Raw genomic sequence first — 26150 nt, 5'->3', positions numbered from 1 at the left:
CGCCGGAAGAAGAGAAGGAAATTCTCCTGAGACGCTCTGAACGCCAGAGCCAGGCTATGGTCTGTTACATGCTGCCCGTGCCAGAGTCTGAATCAGAGGAACCAGACTTGGGGCAAAAAGCTACAAGCCAAAGACCAGGCCTACATCCCTGGACTTTGGGGCTGGGGGGTGAGCAAGAGATATAGTGATTGAAACCAGATTGAAACGAGGTTGTTTGATTGGAGTTATTGATTAGGAAAGCGCTGGCTGATAATATAACCAGGAGATTAGATCTCCTCAGTTCAGGGGACACTCTCCAAGCTGGCTAGGAGAGCCAGTGTATTGTGCACAAGTAAATAAAGAGTGACTTGGTGACAGGATATTGGCCTTGGTGCACTTATCTCAATTACGTTTAGATTTTAAGTTGAGAAGCACATTGTAGCTTTCTAGAAGCACCAGTTATACTCATTTATACTTAGTTCCCTCTCCAGTGCCATCAGCCCCAATCCTGCAGCTGGAGGAATGTTGTACTCGCAACAACAGTGTTACGTTGTCATGGAAGCAGCCACCACTCTCGTTGGTTCAAGCAGAAGGTTACATACTGGAACTAGATGATGGAAATGGAGGTCAATTTAGAGTAAGTATTGTCAAAGGTACTAATGGATGAAAGTAATTAAGAACCAAAAAGCTTGTGATATCCTTTTTCTTTAGAAGAAGTCAAAGTGCTTTCCTGACCACCTGTCTGCAGAGGAGTTGTGTTTAAGTGTGAGGTAGTACTTCCAGTGAATAACTATTTTCACTTTGCCCTCGTCATTATAAAGTTACATGTTGAGGCCTTTTGCTAATGATACTGTTGAATTAAAGCCGAGCAAAGAATTTGGACTGTAATTATTTACGGCTTTTCTTAAGGCCACCTGTGTGGAACTGCAGGAGATGGGGAGATACTAAATGAGTATTTTGCATCAGTGTTTACTGTGGAGAAGGATATGGAAGATAGAGAACATAGGAGAATAAATAGCAACGTCTTGAAAAATGTCTATATTACAGTGGAGGTCATGCTGGATGTCTTAAAATGCAAAGAAGTGGATAAATCCCTGGGACCTGATCTGGTGTACTTTAGAACTCTATGGTGGGCAAGTTGTTGATGGGAAATCCTGAGGGACAGGATTAACATGCATTTGGAAAGGCAAGGACTGATTAGGAATAGTCAACATGGTTTTTTGTGTGGGGAATTGTGTCTTACAAACTTGATTTGAGTTTTTTGAAGAAGTAACAAAGAAGGTTGATTAAGGCAGAGCAGTGGATATGATCTAAATGGACTTCAGTAAGGTGTTTGTCAAGGTTCCTCATGGTAGACTGGTTAGCAAAGTTAGATCACCATGGAATAAAGGAACAACTAGCTATTTGGATACAGAACTGGCTCGAATATAGAAGTTAGAGGGTGGTGGTGGTGGAGGATTGCTTTTCAGACTGGAGGCCTGTAACTAGCACTGTGACACAAGGTTCGATGCAGGATCCACTGCTTTTTGTAATTTATAGAAATTATTTGGATGTGAGCATAAGAGGTATAGTTAGTAAGTTTGTAGACAACACCAAAATTCGAGGTGTAGTAGACAGCAAAGAAGGTTATCTCAGAATACAATGGGATCTTGATCAGATGGACCAATGGGCTGAGAAGTGGCAGACGAGGTTTAATTTAGATAAATGTGAGGTGCTGTATTTTGGAAAGGCAAATCAGGGCAGGACTTATACACTTAGTGGTAAGGCTCTGGGGGTGTGTTGCTGAACAAAGAGACCTTGGAGTGCAGGGGCATAGTTCCTTGAAAGTGGAGTTGCAGCTGGTTAGAATAGTGAGGGCAATGTTTAGCATGCTTGCCTTCATTGGTCAGTGCACTGAGTACAAGAGTTGGGATGTCATATTGCAGCTGTACAGATCATTGGTGATACCACTTTTAAAATACTGCATACAATTCTAGTGGCTCTTCTATAGGAAAGATGTTGTGAAACTTGAAAGGGTTCAGAAAAGATTTACAAGGATATTGCCAAGGTTGGAGGGTTTGAGCTATAGGGAGAGGCTGAGCAGGCTGGGGCTGGGGAGAGTCTAAATTGACTGGGATCATTTTTCCTGGAGCGTCAGAGACTGAGGGGGTGACCTTTTAGATGTTTATACAATCATGAGGGGCATGGATAGAATAAATAGACAAGGTCTGTTCCTTGGGTGGGGGAGTCCAAAACTAGCAGGCATGGGTTTAAATGAATGGGGAAAGATTCAAAAGGGATCTAAGAAGCACCTTTTTCATGCTGAGGGTAGTGAGTGAATGGAATGAGCTGCCAGAGGAAGTGGTGAAGGCTGGTACAATCATAACGTTTAAGAGGCATCTGGATGGGTATACAAAGAGATTAGAGAGATATGGGCCAAATGCTGACAAATATGGCTAGATTTATTTCGGATATCTGGTTGGCATGGACAAGTTGGACTAAACTGTCTATTTCCTTGCTGTATATCTTCATGACATCAGAATATAACCAGTGATTTTTGTAGATTAGCAGCAATGCCAAACTAGTGCTGCATTCATTAATTAATCAAGATTAAATATCTCTTCAGAATTCATACTAAATATGCTCCTTCTCCAAAAGCATGCAAAGCATAAATTAAATTTAACAAGGTAAATGTGTTTAAGCTTTTCTTTTTAGTAAGCATGCAATTTTCTCCAAAATTAATATGCCAAACTCTTTCCATTAACACAACACATATATGTTCTGTGCAATGTAAATACTACCACGGCGGCACAATGGTTAGCACTGCAGCCTCACAGCGCCGGGGACCTGGGTTTGATCCCAGCCTTGGGTGACTGTCTGTGTGGAGTTTACACATTCTCCCCATGTCTGCGTGGCTTTCCTCCAGGTGCGCCAGTTTTATCTCACATTCCAAAGATGTGCAGGTTAGGTGAATTGGCTATGCTAAACTGCCCATAGTGTTCAGGGTTCTGTAGGTTAGGTGCATTAGTCAGGTGTAAATGTACAGTAATAGAGGAATGGATCTGGGTGGGATACTGTTCGGAGGCTCGGTGTGGACTTGCTGGGCCGAAGGGTCTGTTTCCACAGTATAGGGATTCTATGATTCTCCTCTGTGAAAAGGTACCTGTTGAATAAAAATGCAAAACTCAAAGGGATATGTCCTTCAGTAATTCTTGTGATGCAAACAGCAATCATTACTAAATTAAAATATGGCTGAGAAAGGACTTGGTTCAGCATTTTATTTAAATAAACTATGTTAAAAGGCAATCTCTCAGGCTTTAAATGAATACTAATTGATCAGTAAGATAATACAGTTGAAAGGTTGTGTAAAGATTTGTAGCTTCAGTGTATTCAGTATAGTACTGCATACTATACTTGCTTTGGGCTATCTTTCATTCTCATCTTACCTCCATGCTCAGTCCTTGTTTGAGTTTGTGTGAATTGTTATAATGCAGAACACATGCAATAAAAGTTACAGGGGAAATATGGAATCAGGGACAAACTGAAGATTTTTCATAAAAGCTTTAGTCTTTGGTTTGTATGCAGACTTTACTAGATGATGGTCTTAGTTGCTTTTCTCTAAAAGGCCAACAAATCAATACAGTTCTTAATTAGGTATTGAATAGCAATAGAGGCAAGGTGTTTTTTGAAAAAAGAACTAATTACCTGAAATACTCAGAAAATCTGGCAAACTTTGAGGAGAGAGAAACAGTCTTTTTTTTAAACAACCTTGTCTTAACAGCAATCACTGATTTTTTTTTTATATTCCACATGTAACCACTTTTCAATCTCAGAACTGAAACCTGTAATTGCTTTCTACAACCAGTTGCAAATAATTTCTCTATTCATTTGTATTTTTTATGTATCATTTTCTTATAACATTTAGATAGTCGATTACTGTTGAGTTATTGATTTTGTTTATTTGTTCGGCAAAAGTCCAGACATTTCGATTTCTGAATGGTTGAATTTCTTTTTTGTTGGGAATGACTATGGGTAGATTCTCTATGTATGCCATACTATAGTTATACTAAGCAAGGTATTTTCTGAATTAAAATCCAACATATTGTAATTTTATATTCATACCATAACTACAACTAATGTGAAATTAGATGTAACTAAAGAGACATTAATTACCAATTAAAACTGATCAGATAACATTTACCATAAAAATTACATTGAAACATAGAAACTAGGAATGGCAAAGGGCCATTCAAAACCTTTCTTCAAAACATTCAATGCTTTGGCTTCAACCGCTTTCTGTAGCAGATTATTCCACAGGCTCACCATTCTGTGCGTGAATGAATTTCTCTTTATCTCAGTCCTAAATGGCCTACCCATACCCTTGAACTGTGACCTCTGGGTGTTGGACTCCCTGGTCATCAGGGACATCCTTCCTGTATTTACCCTGTCTAGTCCTGTTTGAATTTTATAGGCTTGTATGACATTCCCCAATCATTCTTCTAAAGTCTAGAGGATCCAGTATCTCTCCATAATTCAGTTTGATCATCCCAGGAATCAGTTTGATAAACCTTTGTTGCACTCTGTCCATAGCTAGAACATCTTTCCTCAGATAATGGGACCAAACTACACGCAATATTTCAGGCTTGGTCTCACCAAGGCCCTGTATAATTGCAGCAATACTTCCCTAATTCCTCTCAAATTCTCTCACTATGAAAGCCATTTGCCTTCTTCACCACTTGCTTTCAGAGACTGGTATACAAGGACACCCAGATTTCAGTGCATTGCCATCTTTCCCAATCTACAGCCATACACATAATAATCTATCTTCCTGTTTTTGCTACCAAAATTGATAAACCTCATTTATCCACATACTTCATCTGCCATGCATTTGCTCACTTACTCAATTTGTCAAAATCATACTGAATCCTGCACACCGCTCACCCCTCCATCTCGTCTGCAAACTTGGAGATATTACATTAACTGCCCTTATCTAAATGATTATGTTATGAATAGCTGGGATTTAACCACTGCCCACTGCAGTACCTCACTGGCCACTGTCTGCCATTGGGAAAAAGACCAGTTTATTCTTACTCTTTCCTGTCTGTCAACCGGTTCTCTACTTGTGTCAGTACATTATCCCAAACCCATGTGCTTTAATTTTACATATTAATTTCTTATGTGGGACCTTATCAAAAGTCTACTGAATGTTCGTATTGAGATCAGGTTATCTGAAAAGTTATCTCACTTTAATTTGGAGCTTATGCACTCAAATATCTTTAGGATATGAACTGCTTTATATTGTATTTCTACTCTTTCGTTTGTATTAGGAAGGTTTTAAAATCACGATGGCAAAGGCAATTGAAAGTTGTACTTGAACTTATGACAGTTTTTCTTCTTTAATGGATCCATTGAAATGTAACATTTGAATTTAAATATGTCTGTATTGTAGAACTGTTACTTATTTGTACACGGAATAAAGCTGCTGACAGTATGAGAAAGAATATAGCAGATATAGGTACAAAATTCAAAATCATAGTTAATGATATGCATTGGGTTACTGAAATTTCTCAAAAACATATTTCTAACTTTATCTACTCATTGTACATAATGGGCAGAGAACTAGACACACACAATAGGTAAATAAGTTTTCTTTGTACACAGGCCAAAATTAATTTGTTTCTGATTTTCATGAACAGGAGGTGTATGTAGGAAAAGAAACCATGTGCACTGTTGATGGGCTACATTTCAACAGCACTTACAGTTCCCGAGTGAAAGCTTTCAACAAGTCAGGAGTGGGTCCTTACAGCAAGACACTTGTCCTGCAGACTTCAGAGGGTGAGGCTTCATCACAGATACTTTAAGAATACCTTAAACATTATGTTTTTATTCGTAGACACATGCACTCTAAAATAAATAGGAAGCTGTGTTTTATAAAGTCAAATATTAATGTATAAAATTATTAAACTGCACATCTTTGCAAAATATAGGTTGTGATAAATTATCATATACAGTTTCCCAGGTATTCATGGATTGTATAGAAAGCTTTGTAAAGTTTTAGAAAGTTAATGCCTTGTACTTAAGGAATGTTAGCCTGTAGGTTTGATTGTATTTGCAAATGTTAAATATTTTTAAAGTTAAACTGTGTAATGAAACCAGTTGCATTATGTATTTTATGCTACGGACACTTAACATTACAACATCTTTTCTTAAACTCTCTGTAAAGCTAAATGTATTAGTCTCGTGCATTTGATTTGCTAAGCGTTGGAAGACTTTTTTCTAAAGAAATCCCTGTTGTATTTTGCAGATACCACCTGTCCATACAATCAGTGTAAGTTAGTCACTATTCTAAATGTCTTGCTTCAGTGGCCTGGTCACTGCTTATTTGTTTGTTTGTCTGCTGTTGAATTGTAATTGCAGGTATTAAATGTGAAAAGGACATAGGAATATTGTTAACCAAACGTGTAGTGGAGTAGAAAAATAAAATATTGTATAATTCCAAGATTGTACTGTTTTGGAGCTTGCAAGTGCATAGCGATCCTGAATTGTGTGTTTCATTCCTTTGTTAATAACTTGTTAGATTATACTAAGCATTTTGTTTGCAGGCTTTCTATGACCAAACTGTGCAGGTAGCTAGAAATGTTGTAAGCCATCTTGTGACTCATTAAGAATAAATGTATCAAATGTTATGTAGTTAGCATATAAGCCAAGTTTTAAAGCTTTTATGGAGCAGTGGTAATGTCCCTACCTCTGAGCCAACACTCCTGGGTTCAAGTCCCACCTGCTCCAGAGGTGTGGCTGAATAGGATGATTAAAAATATCTTTAGCCGAGTTTTCAAATGCAGGAATGATTGCTCATTTTTGTGATCAGAACTAAGATGAGAATGGAGTTAATATAATCTTAATTAACAATGCATTGAGAAAGTTGTTTCTGTGGGAATACTCCTGATAGTTCAGTGGTGTTACTGTGCTGAAGGGTTTCAAGCTTGACTGTGATCCGTGCTGACTCAGTTGGCTGCAGCCAGGTCAGCAGTAAGGATGGTGCAGTTACTCTTAATGTATTCCAATTAAGAAATAGTAAGAAGTAGGAAATTGAGTCAGGATTTCTATTCTTAATTGCAGTTTTATGATCCTTACTGGAAACTAGTCATGTGGATATCAAGTAAGGAAAAATTTGATTTTATAGATTGCCCTTGCAATTAAATAGCTAGCTAATTCTTTTTAAGTATGTTCATGAATATCCATAAGCATACACATCTTGCATTTATTAATTGTCTTAACACATTGTTCAAAATTTTGCCCATGTTTAATGTGATAAAGTACTTTTGAAATATAATGATTGTTGTTATTTGGACCAAGGATGTCCTCAAAGGAGCAGAGAAGAAAATATTAAATGTAAGCACTTGCAGATGAGATTTTTAAATATAATGAAGAAATATATATTCCTAAACATAATACTGTTTCCTATTTGCATAAAGCACATGCTGCAAAAACGCCAGTTGAAATTTAGAGAAATTAAAGATGTTTAAATTATCTGTTCAGAACAATATGAACAGAAGCTTCACAATATAAAATTAACATGGGTACTGTTACCTATGGAACCAACTTGCAACCACAACTTTGGTCCTGCCAGTTATAGGGCCATCTAGCCTTTTGTGAGCACCAAACTGAACTTTCTTTATTGGTCTTGCAACAGCAAGATTTGAGTAACAAATACTCATAAGTCCAGTCCCAGATTTGCTAAGCATTTAATTCCATGCTAAACAACATAGCTAAATAATATTAACAACTGAAGAATACCATTCAAAATGCAAGTTAACAACACCATTATCCTGGAGTAGTGTCTGCCAAAGTAATTTTTTCTTGACTGTTGTCTAAGTTATGACTTTCATCTGTTCTCTATCTGTTTTCCATTTGTATTCTTGGGAGCAAATAAATGTTTGAGGTTAACCAACCAAATGTTTATTTAAACAGCAGACTGGCTCTTTTCATCACCTTTAAATTAAAGTAGCATGCTAACTCATACACAAACAATACTGTCTTAAAATGCTTTCAAAACTATTCTTAAATGTTTGTATACCTTTGCCAAGACAGGGAAGGGAAGAAGGAGAAAATTCCAATAAAAAGAAAGTCAAAGGATCCCCACTCAGAGAAACAAAGCTGTGCTGCAGAATCACAATGGAGGTGCAAACCCTGACCAACTAATTGATGGGAAGAAGGTGGATTTGCGGAGGTTAGCCCTGTTCTGCAGATCAAGGCATCTTCCCTAGAGGACTGCAGCCCACCACGTATGACAACAGATTTATAACCAAGCTCAACACATATACCACCATCAGCAATGGGTGATGAAAAGAATTAAATGCAAATGTGCTGGAATTAAGTACTTTATGGCCAAAAGCTATACCACAGCGAAAGCAACAAGCAGATTAAAATGTCATATTTTATGCTGTTTGAATGCAGCCGAAACAAGGAACAGGTTTTCAAACGCAGCCGGATAAAATGAAACTGAGATGATTGGCTTTGAAGCAAAATCAGAAAAGCCTGGTTTTCATTTGCATTTTTGTTACCCCCTTTGAGGTCTGAAGGTTCTGGGCTTTGAGTCCTATTCTAGAGCCTTTAGCAAAAAAATTGATGTTTAATCAGGCACAAAACTGTGGAGTGGTGACTCCCCTGATTAAATCCAGAATTAGAAGTATCAAGGCTGGTTTCCTGCCTAAAAGCCAATTGAGGTCCATAAATGGTCACATAAGGGCCTCATTCTACCATTCCCAGTATGCATGTAGCTACTATCATGCGAGAAACCAGCAGGTATACCTGTGGTCTTTTTACGAGGTGACCCTCTCTTACAAGGGTAGCCATGCTTAATAGAAAAACCTTGGAGGCAAGTGCTGCAAACTGGTGAAGAGACTCATCTGTTCGTAATACTAACAATTTTTCCCCAACCATAAATAGGACTTCACTGACTGACTGCAATGTGCCTGCCAGACATCTTATAGCTCAGGCTCCCTGCAGTGCCAGAACTGGACCATTCCCAATGGTACTGCCAGTATTAGAGAGCTATTAACCTCTCAGAAGTGTGATAACCATTTAGACTACGAGGACAACAAAGCTAACCAAATAAATTGCTCATATGTGCTAAAGTGTTGGATAAAAGCAAATTACTGCGGATGCTGGAATCTGGAACCAAAAGAGAAAATGCTGGAAAATCTCAGCAGGTCTGGCAGCATCTGTAAGGAGAGAAAAGAGCTGACGTTTCGAGTCTAACTGACCCTTTGTCAAAGCTGCTTTGATTTTCCAGCATTTTCTCTTTTGGTTTGTGCTAAAGTGTTGATTGGATGGGAACTTAAAATGGATGTGGCAGCATTTGGTGGTTCTGCTTTTTCCACATTAAAACTGACTGAATTTCAAAAGTACTTCATTGACTGTCAAGTATTTAGGGACTTCTTGATGTTATGAAAGACAATATATAAAATGCAAGAATTGGCAATGCACTCAGATCTTTGGTTGTGAGTCTTCCTCAGTCCTTCAGTGACATGGGCACTTGAATTCCAGTGATTCCCCATGCCTGAGGCAAAATAGTAAGAGTCTGATCATGGATTAACTAGCTGCTGGCTGTAGCGTAGCAAATGACTACTGGTAGATGACTAACTGGCTTCTAGAATGATTGGGTAATTCCTGGTGCTGGCTACAAGCTGTCTGATTTATGGCTTTCGTTGACTGGTGGTGTATGATGGCTGACTGCATTTTGGCTCGTGGCAGATTGTTAGCTTCTGGTGACTGGCTGACTGGTTTTGGCTAGCTGTGAGCTGACTGCAGAGTGGCAGTTTAAATGAGTGTCTTAGTCTGTATGGCTTAGCTACTCATTGGATGAGCTCAATCATTGTAGGAGCATGTTTTTTTGTGTACATATTTTATGTATGTAAAAATGGATTGTCCAAAAAAAGTTGAAATTTTCAAATTAAAGTAAGCTTTCTGGAGAGGCCTGCCTCCAGAGTCCATACAGAAATCTAAGTTGCTTGTGTATGTAGAGTATTACATTTTTTTAAATTTGATGCACAACTACTGATTTCAAGTTCAAGATGATGATGTACATACGAGAAAGAGATGACTTTATACATATGATTCCCAGAGCTTGCCACCACTTGGGGATTTTCCTCAACTTATGTTTAAGTCCTCTGCAGATTCTTTGATTGATCTGATCAACAGGACCCAATTATTATACACTATGACTACAGGATGTTAGATAACAAACCAGCAAATTTTGGTCTTCACCTGCCTGGCAATTCCTTACTTCCAATAAGCCTCTCTTCTGCCCCTCTCGAGAAAGTGTTTTCACAAGTTGTATGTAAAATAATGCTTGTTGACATTGGTCAGTTAATTGGCAGTGGAGACATTTGTGGACTGTATCTTCGTGTCATCTTGAAAATAGCATACACACTTGAAGTAAGAAATGAAATAAGACAACTTTCATAAATATTCTGTCAAATAATCTTTGCATATGCAAAGCTTTCCAAAAGTATATCCACATGGTGTAACTACTCTAGGGTACTGCCACATGGATTTTAGTTTTTTTTTTCCTCGTGATAAAAAAGGAAAAACTAATTTACAACATCTGGTGTTATGGACACCCCTCAAATACATCAAAGAGATAGCCTAGGCCCGAATATTTAGTTTATTTAAAGGCAAGTGTAAGGTGCTGTATATCCAGATGTAATTTGATTAATTGCACTATGTGGCTTTAAGCAAAACATAGTTTATTCTTACCTTCTAATTAAAATGCAAACAAAACAAAGAAGAATTTGGAATATCTTAATTCTATTAGAAACCTTAACAGAATAATAGATTATTTAACTACTAAACAGCAACTGTTCTAATGTAGTAACATCCCATAAACACCCCTTTTGACAAAGGCAAATTCAGTAAAAGAGATTGTCTCACATGTAATTCTGGCAACACAGAACTCCAGCTTTTAGTTATAGCAAAGAGAGACAGATGTAGCAGCTTTGGCAATGAGCTTCCAAAAACATCTAACATCCTCTAAAAGCTGAACTAAAACCTTGGTTCTGTGGGAACCTGATTTCACCTATTCAAGCTGCTTCTATTGTTCCAGCTTTTTCTAAAACCCCAAGCTTGTTTATTAGCTTGGAACAGACCACTCATAATCTCTGTCTCAACTTCATAATAAAAAAAAGAACAGGACAAAATACACCTCTCAAAGCCATAGTATTGTCACACTGGAAACCAAGTAAGATGGAAAGTTCTGCCATGGACTATGTTGATACTATGAGTGCTAGTCTACATAAGACGGTTTTTAACACTTTTATGCCAAAAAGAACAAAACTATGTTGTGAAGCAAACAGATCACTATGTAGTTGAGAGTGTGGTGCTGGAAAAGCACAACAGGTCAGGCAGCATCCGAGGAGCAGGAGAATTGACGTTTCAGACATAAGCCCTTTTGTATCCAAGTTACTACAACCAGTGATTAAAACACAACTATGACAGACCCTAAAAATAGAAGTTAGATTAAAATCCTTTTACTAAGAAAGGCTACAACTAGCCATTGTAGGCTCTACAGTATTTATTGTGCATTGCATTGCAATACAATAATGAGATTTGGATGTTTAAATGGACTGACCAGCATGCATTGTCAGAAAGCAAAAGCCAAGATTGTAAACCCAACTTTTTAAAAATTAATTTGCATGATATGGGTCTTGCTGGCTAGGCCAGCATTAATTGCTCATCCCTAATTGCACAGAGGGTAGTTAAGAGTCAACCACCTTGCTGTAGTCCTGAAGTCACATGCAGAATCATGAAATAGAATCCCTACAATGTGGAAGCAGGCCATCCAACCCATCGAGTCCACACCAACCCTCCAAGGATACCCACAAGGCAACTCCCCAATCCCTGTAACCCTGTATTTCCTATGGCTAATCCACCTAGCCTGCACATCCCTAGATACTATGGGCAATTTAGCATGGTCAAACGACCCAATCTGCACATTTTTGGATTCTGAGAAGGAAACTGGAGCACCTGGAGGAAACCCACGTAGACATGGGAGAATGTGCAACTCCATATAGTCGCCCAAGGGTAGAATTGAACCCGGGTCCCTGGCTATGAGGCAGCTGTGCTAACTATTGAGCCACCTTGCCACCAAGGTATTGTTAAGATCAGGTAAAGATGACAGTTTCTTTCCCCAGAGGACATTAATGGAACCAGATGGGTTTTTCCTGACATTCGATAATGGTTTCAGGATCATTACTAAATTCTTAATTTCAGATTTTTAAAATTGAATTCAAATTCCACCATTTATCATGGCAGGATTTGAACCCAGGCACCCACAACATTACTTGAGTTCTGGATTAAGAGTCCAACGACCAAACCCTAGACCATCCCCTCCCTATGTGTGCGTACACAAATAAACAAACAAACACACACAAAATTTGCCATCCCTACCTTATCTGATCTCTAGATCTTTGCTGTTTCAAACTATGCTACCTGCCCAGCCACTCACATTCCAAGAACAAATTGCAAACAAAATACTGTACATTCCTTGTTTTTGATTCTCCTGTGCTTTAGGAGTGCAAATTATGTCATATGACTTCCAAAAATGCTTAGGCATTTACATTATCCCATAGTATTATTGCCTGTATGTGTTTGACTTGTAATGTTGTGACCAAATATAAAATGGCATACGCAGCATCACTCAATAAATGCATTACCTGAAAAACACTGTCAATCTAAAGTATATCCTGAAAAGGGGATCTTTTATTTTATATCATTTACTTTCTGACATGTTATGCTCTTTTTTTTAAAGATAGCATTTTGTTTCGGCTTTTCTTGGATACCAAATTTATCTGCCGTGTACTAGAATAATTCAAGTTTTGCATTGATTCTCATGCTTACGTTAAATCCAGAAGGTAAGCAGTAATTTCAGGATATAGAAGACAGACTATTCATGATTTTTACATTTAGGTTTTGCTGTTTATTTTTGTCAAAACTATGTCACATTATTAATAGGCATCATAAGGTGAAACTGCAGGTTTTAATTACATTCTGCAGTGTTCACTTGTGAAATCATTACATGTTTTCATTGCTTAATAATTTTTGTTTAAATTTTTTAGAGTAGTATGAGGATGTTTAAAATATTTTTAATATCATTACTCTTAAAATGCATGGACAGTTGTTGTTGCTATTAAGTTGTTATTGAACAGTAATCTACCGTCACTTTTCTAGTTCATATCATTGTTTGATTATAGAGACTGTTCTGAAAAAAGACTTATTTTATTCAAGAATAGTACTTATGTAAAGTAAAAGCTGTGGTCATGGTGTATATTGCATATGAAGGTGTTGTTATGATTTATTCTTTACTATTGGCTTCATAAAACAAAAGCTATGTATTAGATGAGTTCCTTACAAAGAACTACTAAGTATATTTTTACGTAGCTGCACCAAGAGACTAAGCATGAATTCAACTGTTTCTGTTTCTAAAAGTGAGTAAAATGAAAGATTGATTACTTGTTTTGTGTTTCGGCATGTAACCGTCAAGAAAGTGTAAATGTATTTGCAACCTGTAAGTAAATCTGAAAATTAATCAATGTAGTTTGTTGGTCAAATAAATCATAAGAAACTAACTTCGAACATTGTAAAAATGAATATCCTTTACTGCAGTGTTACAATAGAACATTTTATGCCACTATAATGTATACAATCGTTCTTATCAAATCTGTAAACGTGAGGAGAAATCATATTTAAAATTCCAGAGCTTAGACCATTGTCTGCTAAAGGCGTGGCCCTGAAAGATGGAGCAATGAAAATTGGAGATATGCAAGAAACAAACATTATGGAAGCAAAGAAATATTCCAATAACAGTTCAGGCTTACCTAACTGTTTGCCATTAATCCTATGGGAGTATCCTGTGTAATGTTTTGTGACAGTATTGCATGTCTTTCTGAATTCTGGTACATACTGTCTACCACCTAGCTGTTCTCTCTGATCAGGGTAGAAATTGGGAACTAGAAATATTAAAATTGTATGATTTTCTCAGGTTAGTTTGAGGTTCATCATACAATATTTGAATGTTTTACTCCAATTTGTTTGATGTAAAATTGGTTGGTATTAACATTGGGTGCAAAAAATAATATTTAATGATTCAACAGAAGAAGGAAGAAGCTTTTCAAAATAGCTGAATTTGAAATTGGACTGCACTAAATCATGACTTCATAATCTGTATTGTATTTGTGTTTAATGTCTAATTTTAGCATTGGCTTGTGACAGAGCAGCAGTTTAAGCACTACAAACTCTGGAGGCTTCTTGTCTTTTAGCTCTACAATGTGCAAATTGTTGATCCTTAGTTGCCACAAAACTCGTAGCTAAAATCTAGTTGCATAACTTGCCAATAACTGCCTCCTTTACACTGTATACAAAGAAACTAACTATGGATTCAATTCCTGAAGAACAATATTTACTTTGTCTTTCTGAGCCAGTGTACTGATGGGAGGTTTGTAATCTGCCAAATTTCATCTGTTCATAGTAATAGAAACAGGAGTAGTCTATTTGACCTGTTGAGCCTGCTCCGCAATTCATTAAGATTATGGCTGATCTCTCCATCGCCTCAGCGCATCCTGCCTGCATTATCCTCATAACATGAAATTCCCCTAATATGCAAAACCCCATCCAACTCTGTCTTAAATATATTAGTGAAGCTGCCTCTACTGCTTCCTTGGGCAGAGAATTCCGTAGATTCACTACTCTCTGGGAAAAGCTGTTTCCTCCTCATCTCTATCCTAAATCTACTCCCCTTAAGCTCGAAGCCATGTCCCCTAGCCCTAGTCTCAACCACTAGCAGAAATAACTTGCTTGCCTCTATCTTACCTATCCCTTTCATAATTTTATATGTTTCATCTCCAAAATCAACCTGGTGAACCACCTCTGTATCACCTCCAAAGCCAGTATATCCTTCCTCAAGTAAGGAGACCAGAACAGCGCACAATACTTCAGGTGCGGCCTCACCAACACCTTGTACAATTACAGCAGAATCTCCCTGCTCTTATATTCAATCTCTCCAGCAATGAAAGCCAATGTTCTGTTTGCCTTCCTGATTACCTGTTTCACCTGCAAATCAACTTTTAGTGATCCATGAACGAGCACGCCTAAGTCCCTCTGCACAACAGAATGCTGCATTCTTTCATCATTTAAATAATACTCTGACCTGCTATTTTTCCTTCCAAAGTAGAGAACTTCACATTTATCAACATTGTACTCCCATCTTCCAGATCCTGGCTCACTCACTTAACCTATCTAAATCTCTCTGCAAACCCTCCACGTCCTCTGCACAGACACCCTAGGGTGCATTCCATCAGGACCAGGGGATTTATCTACCTTTAGCCCCTCAAGTTTGCTCAACACTACCCCTTTAGTGATAACAATTGAATTGAGGTCCTTACCTCACATCGTATCCTTAACATCATTCTTTGGCATGTTAGACACATCTTCCATTGTGAAGACTGATACAAAATAGTTATTCAAGGCCTCAGCCATTTTAGCATTAGCCAATATTAATTACCCTTACTCATCCTGCAAGGAACCTACGTCCACTTTAGCCCACCTTTTCCATTTTATATATTCATTAAAACTTTTCCTGCAGGCAAGATTTCTACAGATGGTGTCACATCAGTAAAGAAGCATTGTGTTCTGTTATAAATTTAATCAGTGGGTGGATTTTGCTGTTAAAGCAGAACATCTTTCAAACCTGATGCTAAATTTATTCTGATAGCTGGTTGTAAAATGTACAGCTTGTTGTCCTTTGCCCTTGTATCTATATGACTTAAAACCCAAGGAACTACTTGTGATGTCAAGCATCAATGCCATGATTATTTTATTTGATTATGATTATTTTAGTTATGTGAATATTTATTTTAATTCCACTCAGTTAGTAGAATTCTAAGTTAAAGTTGGCTAATTTTAGCTGTGTTGTTAACTTTGCTCGCTGAGCTGGAAGGTTCGGTTTCAGACGATTTGTCACCATACTAGGTAACATCATCAGTGAGCCTCTGGATGAAGCAGCGGTGGTATGGCCCACTTTTTATTTGTGTTTAGGTTTCCTTGGGTTGGTGACGTCATTTCTTGTGGTGACATCATTTCCTGTTCTTTTTCTCAGGGTCGGTAAATGGGATCAAAGTCATTATGTTTGTTGATAGAGTTCCAGTTGGAATGCCATGTTTTAAGGAATTCTCGCGTGTGTCTCTGTTTGGCTTGTCCTAGGATTTACTGCCTCCTGAGAAAAAGAACAGGAAATGATGTCACCACAAGAAATGATGTTGCCACAGGAAATGACATCACCAACCCAAGGAAACCTAAACACATAAATAAAAAGTGGGCCATACCACAGTGCTTCATCCGGGGGCGCACTGATGATGTTACCTAGTATGGTGACAAATTGTCTGAAATTGAACCTTCCAGCTCAGCGAGCAAACCTACATCCAGAACCTCAACCTGAGCTATAAATCTTCTCAAAACTCACTGTGTTGTTAACAATTGAGTTCCAAGCTGACTTGGAACTATCTTGCCGTTCCTTCACTGTCACTGGGTCAAAACCCTAAACTTCCTTCTGAGCAGTATTGTAGGGTGTCCCCACATCCCAAAGACTGCAGCAGTTCAGGAAAAGCTCACCACCACTTTCTCAATCCTAAGTAGGAATTGGCAATAAATGCTGGCTTAGCCTACATTCCATGAACAAATAAAAAAATGTTAAATTGTTAAGCTGAAATGTGAGTCTTAAATATCCATATCTTTTGTGGCATAACATTTGTGATCAGTCACTTGCTTAATGAGACATAAAACTTAAGATAACTGTTTTGGAGTCTAAAACATAAACTAACTGGAAGCATCTCAGCATAGAACTGTAAGACAGATGCAGCAGCGCAACACAAATTAGTGTTTTATGGTGAATCAGTAGGATTTCAGATTCACACCGGTAATTTACATGGTATTAGGAGAATCACAGTTAATGGATTGGTACTTAGGGAATAAAAAAAGCTAATTCCAAACAGAGCAACATTGGGAGATCAACTAATTTATTTGCTGTGGAAAATGTAAGAGTTTGTGGTGAGGAAAAATGAGAATACATAAAAATGTATTCAGTATTCCTTGTTCTCATGTGGCTTGGTTAAAAAATATTTTTATTGATAATGATCTTGTTAAGCACATTGGAATGTTTTACTACATTAAACGGGTAATGAAAATCTAAGTTGTTGCACTTTATACTTTCTATTGCGCATAAAAGTAGATAATTTGCTTATTGAGGGGAAATGCCAATGCTGAGGAAAGAAATATCCTCCATTCTCATCCACACTCCTGGTATTCTGAGTTCCATGTGTGATTCTTTTCACTTTTTGTTCTCTCTCTCCATGTTAAGAAATGTAACATCTCTAGGGATTTTCAAGATACATCTAATTTTTAAGTTAATTTATATTCTATTACATGGCCTTATTTTACCCCCTCGCACTAGAAATACTGCCTTTGTATCATTTCAATTTCCTGGATTAGTCTAATTAGCCACCTTTTGTACAAAACTGATATGTTTTTAGTTTGTGGGCTTCAGATTTCTGTTTTGTGTTCCACATGTTTTTACAAATATTTAATTCAAGTGCGAGATGTATGCTGAAACTTATAATACTAATTGTGGAAACGGCCTGTCATTCCATGTTATGTCAGTTTTAGAATACAAGGAAGGTCAAAATGATACTGATCTAAAACACCAAAATTAATCATAACATCTATAATTGTTACAACAAGGAAATGCGATCTGCCCTTTACAAAGCATAATATATTCTCCTTCATCATCTTGTCATTGTCATAAGCAAAAATCACTTTGACGAGCCAAAAAATCTCTTGAAGGAAGTAGTTTGCTGGAGAAAATGGTGTTTTTGCTTCATAATTCTAAGTCAATTATAAGAGGTAGCCAATAATTAAAGAAAATATGTAAAATATTTGACAACCTCTGGTCATAAAGTGTACATATTATATTTATTTTGTGATATTCAGTTTAAACATTGTATATATCTTGATGCAGTCTTTAGTAAAGGATTATCTCCATGAAATATCATAATTCTGTGTATTGTGAAGTATTAGTCATATTTTCCTATTAAGCATAATGTGAGAACTTAGCTTTATGAGCTCTTAATTTTCTTTTTCCGTTTACTTATCTTAGCTAAGGCTGTCTTTTAATGAAGACAGTATGTTCCTTTGTGATCATCTTCCCTGATCTAACCATACCTAATTCTCATTGGCACTAACATTCCTGTCATATAGTTACCTGCTGAGGTGACTGTCAAGTCATCATTGGCACTGCAATGGAGTTGGAAATTCCACCATACAGGGAAACGTCCATGCAGGTCCAATCAGTAAACATTTTGCCCTATTTCATCACATTTTGTGAAGAGGAAACTTGTAGAAACTTGTACAAAGAGGAAAATGTCAAGGATAACTGTTTGGGGTATTATAGAGGAAATTGGGCAGAGATAAGAATATGTATTTTTGCTAGCAATCCTGTGGCTGTAAAAATGGAGTTAAATGACAGCAGCTGTATAACAGAGAACACATGTTGGAATAGAATGGTGGACTTTGTCAAAGGCTGCAGAGGTGATAAGAAGGGAAATATCATCACAATCCCAGCTACAGAAGATGCGATTTGAATAAAATCAAAATACTGCAGATACTAGAAATCTGAAACAAACTCAGAAAATACTTGAGAAACTCAGTGGATCTGACAGCATGTGTGGAGGAAAAAACTTAATAGTTTTGAGTCCATTGTGACTTTTCTTCAGCGTTCCTCTTGTGTTTGTTACAGAGGATCTCCTTTGTGGTTCTGGATAAAGCTGTTTCAGAATCATACCAGGGATGGGATACAATATAGGCTGGTTAACCTGACATCGGTGGTGGGGAAAATGCTGGAGTCAGTCATTAAGGATGTAATAACTAAGTATTTGGAAAGCAGTGACAAAATTGGTCCTAGTCAGCATGGATTCACTAAAGGGATTTTACGCTTGACAAATCTTCTGGACTTTTTTGAGGATGTGGCCAGTAGAGTAGACAATGGTGAATCAGTAGATGTTGTGCATCTGGACTTTCAAAAGGCTTTTGACAAGGTTCCACACAGGAAATTTGTAAGGAAAATTAAAGCTATGATATCTGAGGTAATGTATTGACATTGATAGAGAACTGGTTGCCATGATGTGGAGGTGCTCGCGTTGGACTGGGGTGGATAAAGTTAAAAATCTCATGACACCAAGTTATAATACACCAGGTTTTTTGGAAGTACAAGCCTTTGGAGCGCTGCTCCTTCGTCCAAATAAACCTGTTGGACCTATAACCTGGTGTTGTGTGATTTTCAACTTAATCCTCTGAGGAATAGGCCTCAGCCAGAGGACTTTTGGAACCAGAAACTCTGATTGGCCTGTAGCTTCTGGCGATCTGAGATGCCAATATTGAGGTCTGTAATTCACTGACAGACTTGTTCAAACTTGCCAGTAAGTTCTTGCTGAGCTGAGTGGGGACAGTTGTATTAATTTTATTGGTGATTGTGGGTGGTGCTTGCACCCATACTTTTTATAACCCCATTTCTACACTTCCCAGCCAGGGAATTCTTCCTGTGGACGTCTACCAGATCAGTGGACTAGATTGTAGGAAACTGGAATTCAGGAGTGTGACAATAGATTCATTTGGAACAGAAGGAGTTATGACAAGAGAAGGATTATTAAATGGGGATTAGGAAAAGTGAAAGGCTGGGGTAGGGTGTGGGGATTGAAACATTAGAGGTCAGGCAGGAAAGAGGCTGTTGGGAAAGTCAGAATGAAGGATGTTTGGACATGTGGCAGGATACAGAAATATAGACCCTAGATTGGAGGGATAGGGGCTCTGCGTGGAGGAAGTTGGGGGTGCAAAAAAGAATAAGAACATAACAGTAGATTTTTGACAATTTGGTCAAGAACTTTCTATGGGGATAGTAGCTGGTAGATTGCAAGGACAGAAAGCTAATAGATAAGTTGTTGAGTTGATGGTTTTGAAATCAGGTTGGAATGCCACCTTCTTTGGGATGTGGACGTTAGTAACAAGACCAACCTTTGTTGCTTTAATTGCCCTTATCAGCTTTTCTTTTTTTTCTCCTGAGCATACTGTTATTCATCCCTATGACTTCCTGTCATTCTGTCTGACTGGGCCCTATCTCTCCCACCTCCATAACCACTGCAAACCAGTGAGTACAAGGACAGTGCTGTTATGAAGAGTGCCAGGATTTTTGCACTTCAAGAATGAAAGACTGGCAATATGATTCCAAATCAGACGTGTGTGAAGTAATGAAAATATTTATGTGGTTGCTTTTATTATTTGTTAGGAAAATTAGAACAAAGACTACCATAATACTGGTTTGATGTGCTCTTGCGATACCACTTTCGTCCTAGTAATAAGAAATGGCCTAAATTTACCTCCATAAAGGAACGGTTCAATCTTGGTCTTTCGGTGGTTTTTATTTTCTTTTTGAAGTGTGAGATTCTTGTTTTGTTTTGTCAGATTGTATGCAAATTTACCAAAAGGTCTCTTGTCTTATTCTATATGATGTATTCATATTAAGTATAATATTCTATTTTCTTTTTCAGTTGCCTGGTTTGGTTTTGATTCGGGTTCAGCTCATCCTGACATTCTGTTCTCTAATGACAACCTCACTGTTACCTGCAACAGCTATGATGACAGGGTAGTACTAGGAAACACTGGATTTTCCCGAGGTATCCATTACTGGGAGCTGAGTATTGACCGCTACGACAACCATCCTGACCCTGCATTTGGTGTGGCCCGTATAGATGTCTTGAAAGATGTCATGTTAGGAAAGGATGATAAAGCCTGGGCAATGTATGTTGACAACAATCGAAGCTGGTTTATGCATAACAACTCTCACACTAACAGGTAAAGTGAAAAATGATGATTATTGTTAAACTATTCAATGCTGGACTCAATTGAAATTCGTTTGCATCAGAAAAACTGCATAATTTATCCGGCCTATCCAAACTTCACTATATAAGCAAAAATTAGATACTCATTCTTTCCAGTTGATTTTTAACAAGTCTAATTGAAGAGTCCGTGAAATAATTCCATAGAGGCAGCATCCTGTCACCAAGTCACCCATTATTCACGTGTGAAAAGTCCTTGACACTAATCCAGCTTCCTCAGAGCCACGTCTCAAGAGTGAACAAAACCTTTGACTTTCATGTTTGTTTCTGTCAGCCAGAGCTCCCTGACTGAGGCTGTTAATTTGGTCCAGTCAGGGAAGTCCTGTTCTATGAGGTCCACCTGGCTGAACCCATTGCAATCACTACTGTCAGTCCCTCTTGGATCTTTTCTACATATCCTCCCTCCAATACTGATTAAGAGTGAGAATTTCAGTTCCTGTACACAAACTTGAGAATGTATTTTAATGTGTTTAAGAGTTGTCTAGAAAAATATGAAAAGTAGGATCGAAAAATTATCATTCAGCCCAGTGAAGCGCATTCCTTTAATATTATATATATAATCATTGTGCACACATGTTGAATTACGTATTTTAAATTGTCGACCAGTAGTTCAGAATTGAGTATTGCTAAAGAAATATATATTTGTCAAAGCGTTTTGTTTTGCACGCATCAGGACTAAATAATAAATGCTAAATTAAAGGAAAAACAACATTGATACTGTATGAGATGACAGTGCTGATTGTGAATTGTCATGAGCAGTGCAAGATGAAAACTTTAACAATATTTGCCTTTTTTTCAGCAATAACATGTATTTTATTAATGATATAAAATACCCAATACTCATCATTACTCTTCAGGGCATTGCAAAATGTTTCTCATTCCAAAAAATTTGTTTTGAATTCTTTCCAGAGGTACAGTGGGTATATTAGAAAAGAGGTTAGGAAGATCTTGAACTGTTGAAATGGAAAAATGAAAAGAATAACTCAAATTATTTATCTATTAAAACACAATTTTGTAAAGTTCTGCTACAACCCACTTGTTGAGGATTCTAAAGCCACCTTGAGTTTATTTATTTCTCTCATGACACCACATTGTTGCTAAATTATCAGGTTGCTTATCTAACAATCAAAACTAGATGAGCAGAAATATCCTCCAATTAAATAATGGGACAGCTCAAGATGCTGCTTTTGACCCCTGCTCCTGATTGTCACATATAATTGCAAGATTAGCTACAGACCTTACATTTGTGCCATCACTAAGTCTGCCTATTTCCACTTCTGTAACCATGCCCTACTTTGGCCCTGTCTCAGTTTGTCTGCTTCTGAACCTCTTATGCCTTTGTAATCTCTAGAGTGGACTTTTCCAATCTCCTACTGGCTGGTCTTTCACAGTCTACACTCAGTAAGCTTGTGGCTACCTAAATCTCTGTGGGCATCATTTTAACTGCCTGAGACTTATTTCCTTATCATTCCTCTACACTAAGTCCCAGTAAAACAATATCTTGATTTTAAAATTCTCATCATTATTTTAAATTCCTTCACCATCTTGCTCCAGTATATCTATATTGCCTCCTTTAGCCCCATAACTTTCTGAGATATTCAGCTGCATAGTTCCAAAGCTAGGAATAACCTTCCTACAGCTCTTCTCTCCCCACCTCCCCAAACACACACACACAAGTCCTCCTTTACGATTCAATGACATCTGTGCTTTTCGTCATCTGACCAACTGCCTGATGTAGTTCAGTTTCCTATTTTGTTTTATTATGTTCCTATGGTTCAACCAGCTGAGGAGGGATCACAGCTGGTCTTTTTTTTCAAAATCCTATTGCAATCAGTTGCAACAAATGTCTTCTTTTTTCCCTTTTAGCACAGAGCTAACACGCTTTAATTAAATTTAGTGAGCCAGATCAAAAATGAATGGGAATCATTTCCAAGGTATCATTGAAGAAAGAGAATGCAGTTTTATTACCTGAAAGGACAAAGGTAAAATGTGACAGCAAACACAAAAACACAGTTTACAAAGTAATGGGCATGATGGGGGCAGGTATTTGGTACAGATAACAGGTAAGGGAAGTTGCAATTTAGTTTAGAGTCTTTGTGAGGTAAGAATAAAAAGACCTGAGTCCAACTATTCAGCTGTGATTTTATTTTCTCCATAATAATAAAACTGCAGGTGTCTCAAAATCCTATCCTAATTGAATCATTGCTATTATCCCAAGTTCTTTTTAATCAGCTAGTGTCTGAACTTGAGGTTTAAAGAGAGGCTTTCAGTTCTTGTTCAAAAATCTCTTCTTCCTTATCTCTCTTCTATTGCTGAGAATCCAATTGTAATCAGTCGCAACAAAAATGTTATTTTCCAGTTTTAGCACAAAGCTTGTCAAGCTTCAATTAAACTTAGTTATCCAGGTCAAAAATGAAGAGTCAATTCCAAGGTGCTATTGAATGAAAGAAAATGCTCATTCAAACTTGATAACAGTCCATCTTTATTTTCCTGAGTCTGTTCTTGGCTTTCCCAAGCTGAGTACTCTGTATATAACCTTTCATCCCAATGTAAAGTTTCCAGAAAGATGTGAATAAACTGGAAGATATGCATTGAGTTTCAATGTTCTTTTCAGGGTACCCCTGTTTATTGATGGGCTTCTGAGCTTGGCTCAATTTATTCAGGAGATTACAGCATCTGTTTTAGCTAAAGATTTGTCCTTTTTAAACTTAAGTCCACGAAATTTTCTGGTATTTTAAAGTCCAATTGTGAAAGTTAATTGATGATCCATTTTCACTGCAATTATAATAAGTGCCGTGAGATGTTTCATTAGGTCATTGGTGCTATGTATACATAGTTGGTTTCCTTTCGGCACTTATTAAACTAACCTTTAATTATGTAGCACTATTTATGAATTGTGATCTTACCAGAGTTAACTGTACAATCTTAAAATCCAACACTTCAGGCAGCTTCTGGGCAGATAAATTGTTATTGGGAGGACACTTGATGCAGTGCTAATGAAGAGTTATTGACTAGAAACATTCTCCACAGATGCTACTTGATCCACTGAGTATTTACAGTATTTTATGTTTAATCTTTAGCATGTATCAAAATATCAGTGTAATATTGATGTTGCTGGACTAATAATCAAGTTGACCTACAAATGTTCTGAGGAAATGGGGTCAAATCCTAGCTGGAGTGGCACAATGGCTCAGTGGTTAGCACTGATGCCTGATAGCACCAGGAGCTTGGGTTTGATTCTTCAGGCAACTATGTTGAGTTGCACATTCTGGCCATGTCTGTGTGGGTTTCCTCCAGGTGCTCTGGTTTCCTCTGTCAGTCCAAAAATGTTCAGGTTATGTGGATTGGCTATGGGAAATAGGGAGTTACAGAGATAGGGTAGGAGGATGTGTCTGGTTGAGATGCTCTTTAGAGGGTCAGTATGGATTTGATGGGCTGAATGGCCTGCTTCAACACTGTAAGGATTCTATGATTCTAGCTTGACAGCTGGTGGAATTTGAAATTAGAAAAAAATCTAGAATTGCAAACCTAGACTAGTTATAGTGTTCATTAAGCTGGTATTGATTATTACTAAAAACCTATCTGGTTTACTGATGTCCTTAAGGCAAGAAAATACCCAGACCCATTCTGGCCTACATGTAACTACAGACTTAATACAATGTGGTTGACCCTTAACTAGGTTCTGAAATGCCTTGCAAGCTACTAAGTTCAGGGGTAATTCGAGATGTGCAACAAACGCTGGCCTTGTCAGCAACACCCATATCCCTTGAAAACAAAGTGCTTCCTTCAAGTGAAGATGGACCAATTTGGCAGTGGAATACTTTTTTAGTGGATTCTGGTCAAGTACATAAGAGAAAAATTAATAAAAAGTTTTGCTGATCAAGTGAACTCAAAGGAGTTGAAGGCTTATGGAGCAAAGGTCCTGGTTTGGCAAATACAGTAGTCTGTAAAATGTGAAATTGTAACATTAAGATTATTATTTTATACATGTAACAAATGAGCACTCTTACTTCTTTGTTCTAGAACTGAGGGAGGTATTACCAAAGGAGTCACTGTTGGTGTGCTCTTGGATTTCAACAGACGAACACTTAACTTTTCCATTAATGATGAGCAACAGGGACCTGTTGCCTTTGAAGATATGGAAGGTCTCCTGTTCCCAGCAGTAAGCCTGAATAGAAACGTACAGGTGTGTTCTGTGGTACAATACTTAATTCTATACGTTTTCAAAAAACATAGTTCCTTCTATGATAGTTTTATTGGATGTTTCAGATTTTTTACTCTAATAATCCCGTAATTTGAATCTGAATTCTTTTTTATTCTCTCTGTGTCATGACCAAATAATGATGTGGAGGTGCCGGTGCTGGACTGGGTTGGACAAGGTCAAAAATCTCACAACACCAAGTTATAGTCGAACAGGTTTATTTGAAAATACTAACTTTCGGAGCGCTGCTCCTTCATCAGATTTTAGTCTTAAACCCGTTGGACTATAACCTGGTGTTCTGTGATTTTTGACTGTGACCAAATAATGTCATTTTTATTGTGCAGTTCGAAAGTGAGTCTTTTGTAAGAATCAAGTTTTTAAATTTTTGTCATTAGTAACTGGATTGTAATGAGAAAAAAACAGTTTAAAAAAATTAGATTTACTACACAGGCTTCATAATTTGTCAGCAAGGATATCGATTGTGAACTATGGTTTTGTAGCAAGAGGTTCCTACAATATGCAACCAATGAGGAATTAAGACTTTCTCAACAAATGCACCTGATTTGGTTCTCAGCTAACTGAGCAGGTTGGAACTGGAAATAGGTTACAGACACACAGACAAATGGAGAGAGAATGACACAGAAGTGTGTGTAATTGTTCTCCCCAGCAGGAGCTACCTATTCTCTACAGTAAATAAACTCTGTTTAAACTTGAAGACAACCAGTTACATTTCCTGCAATAGTTGGTTTGAGCTATGATCACACAAACAAAAGCCAGACAAACTCAGTTGAGGTAGCACCACAAGCAGAAAGACCCTTTAATCTAGTTACCAGAAACCTATTGTGGGAGTGAGGCACTGTGGAGAAATATTATGTATAGTTCATGAAATTCCAATAGCTGGGCAAGTTTGCATACGTGAAGAAGGGCTCATGCCCGAAATGTCGATTCTCCTGCTTCTTGGATGCTGCCTGACCTGCTGCACTTTTTCAGCAACA

At 37.6% G+C, this 26150-nt stretch overlaps 1 protein-coding gene across 4 annotated transcripts in view; it reads left to right on the top strand.

Annotated features, from left to right (window-relative positions):
• Window positions 1-26150, top strand: part of trim9 (tripartite motif containing 9) — a 100440-nt gene that overhangs the window by 68742 nt on the left and 5548 nt on the right. The window contains exons 6-10 of one of the 4 annotated variants that reach the window (XM_043697628.1): window positions 471-616; window positions 5655-5793; window positions 6263-6286; window positions 20607-20910; window positions 24978-25140. In XM_043697628.1, the coding sequence (XP_043553563.1) occupies window positions 471-616; window positions 5655-5793; window positions 6263-6286; window positions 20607-20910; window positions 24978-25140 (776 nt within the window). Of the gene's footprint in view, window positions 1-458; window positions 617-5654; window positions 5794-6262; window positions 6287-8045; window positions 9175-20606; window positions 20911-24977; window positions 25141-26150 lie in introns of those variants that run through there. The other 3 variants (XM_043697626.1, XM_043697629.1, XM_043697630.1) reach the window with 3 other exon arrangements.

This window comes from Chiloscyllium plagiosum, chromosome 10 (genome assembly GCF_004010195.1).
Source record: "Chiloscyllium plagiosum isolate BGI_BamShark_2017 chromosome 10, ASM401019v2, whole genome shotgun sequence".
Taxonomy (NCBI): Eukaryota; Metazoa; Chordata; class Chondrichthyes; order Orectolobiformes; family Hemiscylliidae; genus Chiloscyllium; species Chiloscyllium plagiosum.
Note: the sequence above shows the minus strand (reverse complement) of the source record. Positions and strands in the feature narration are given on the sequence as shown.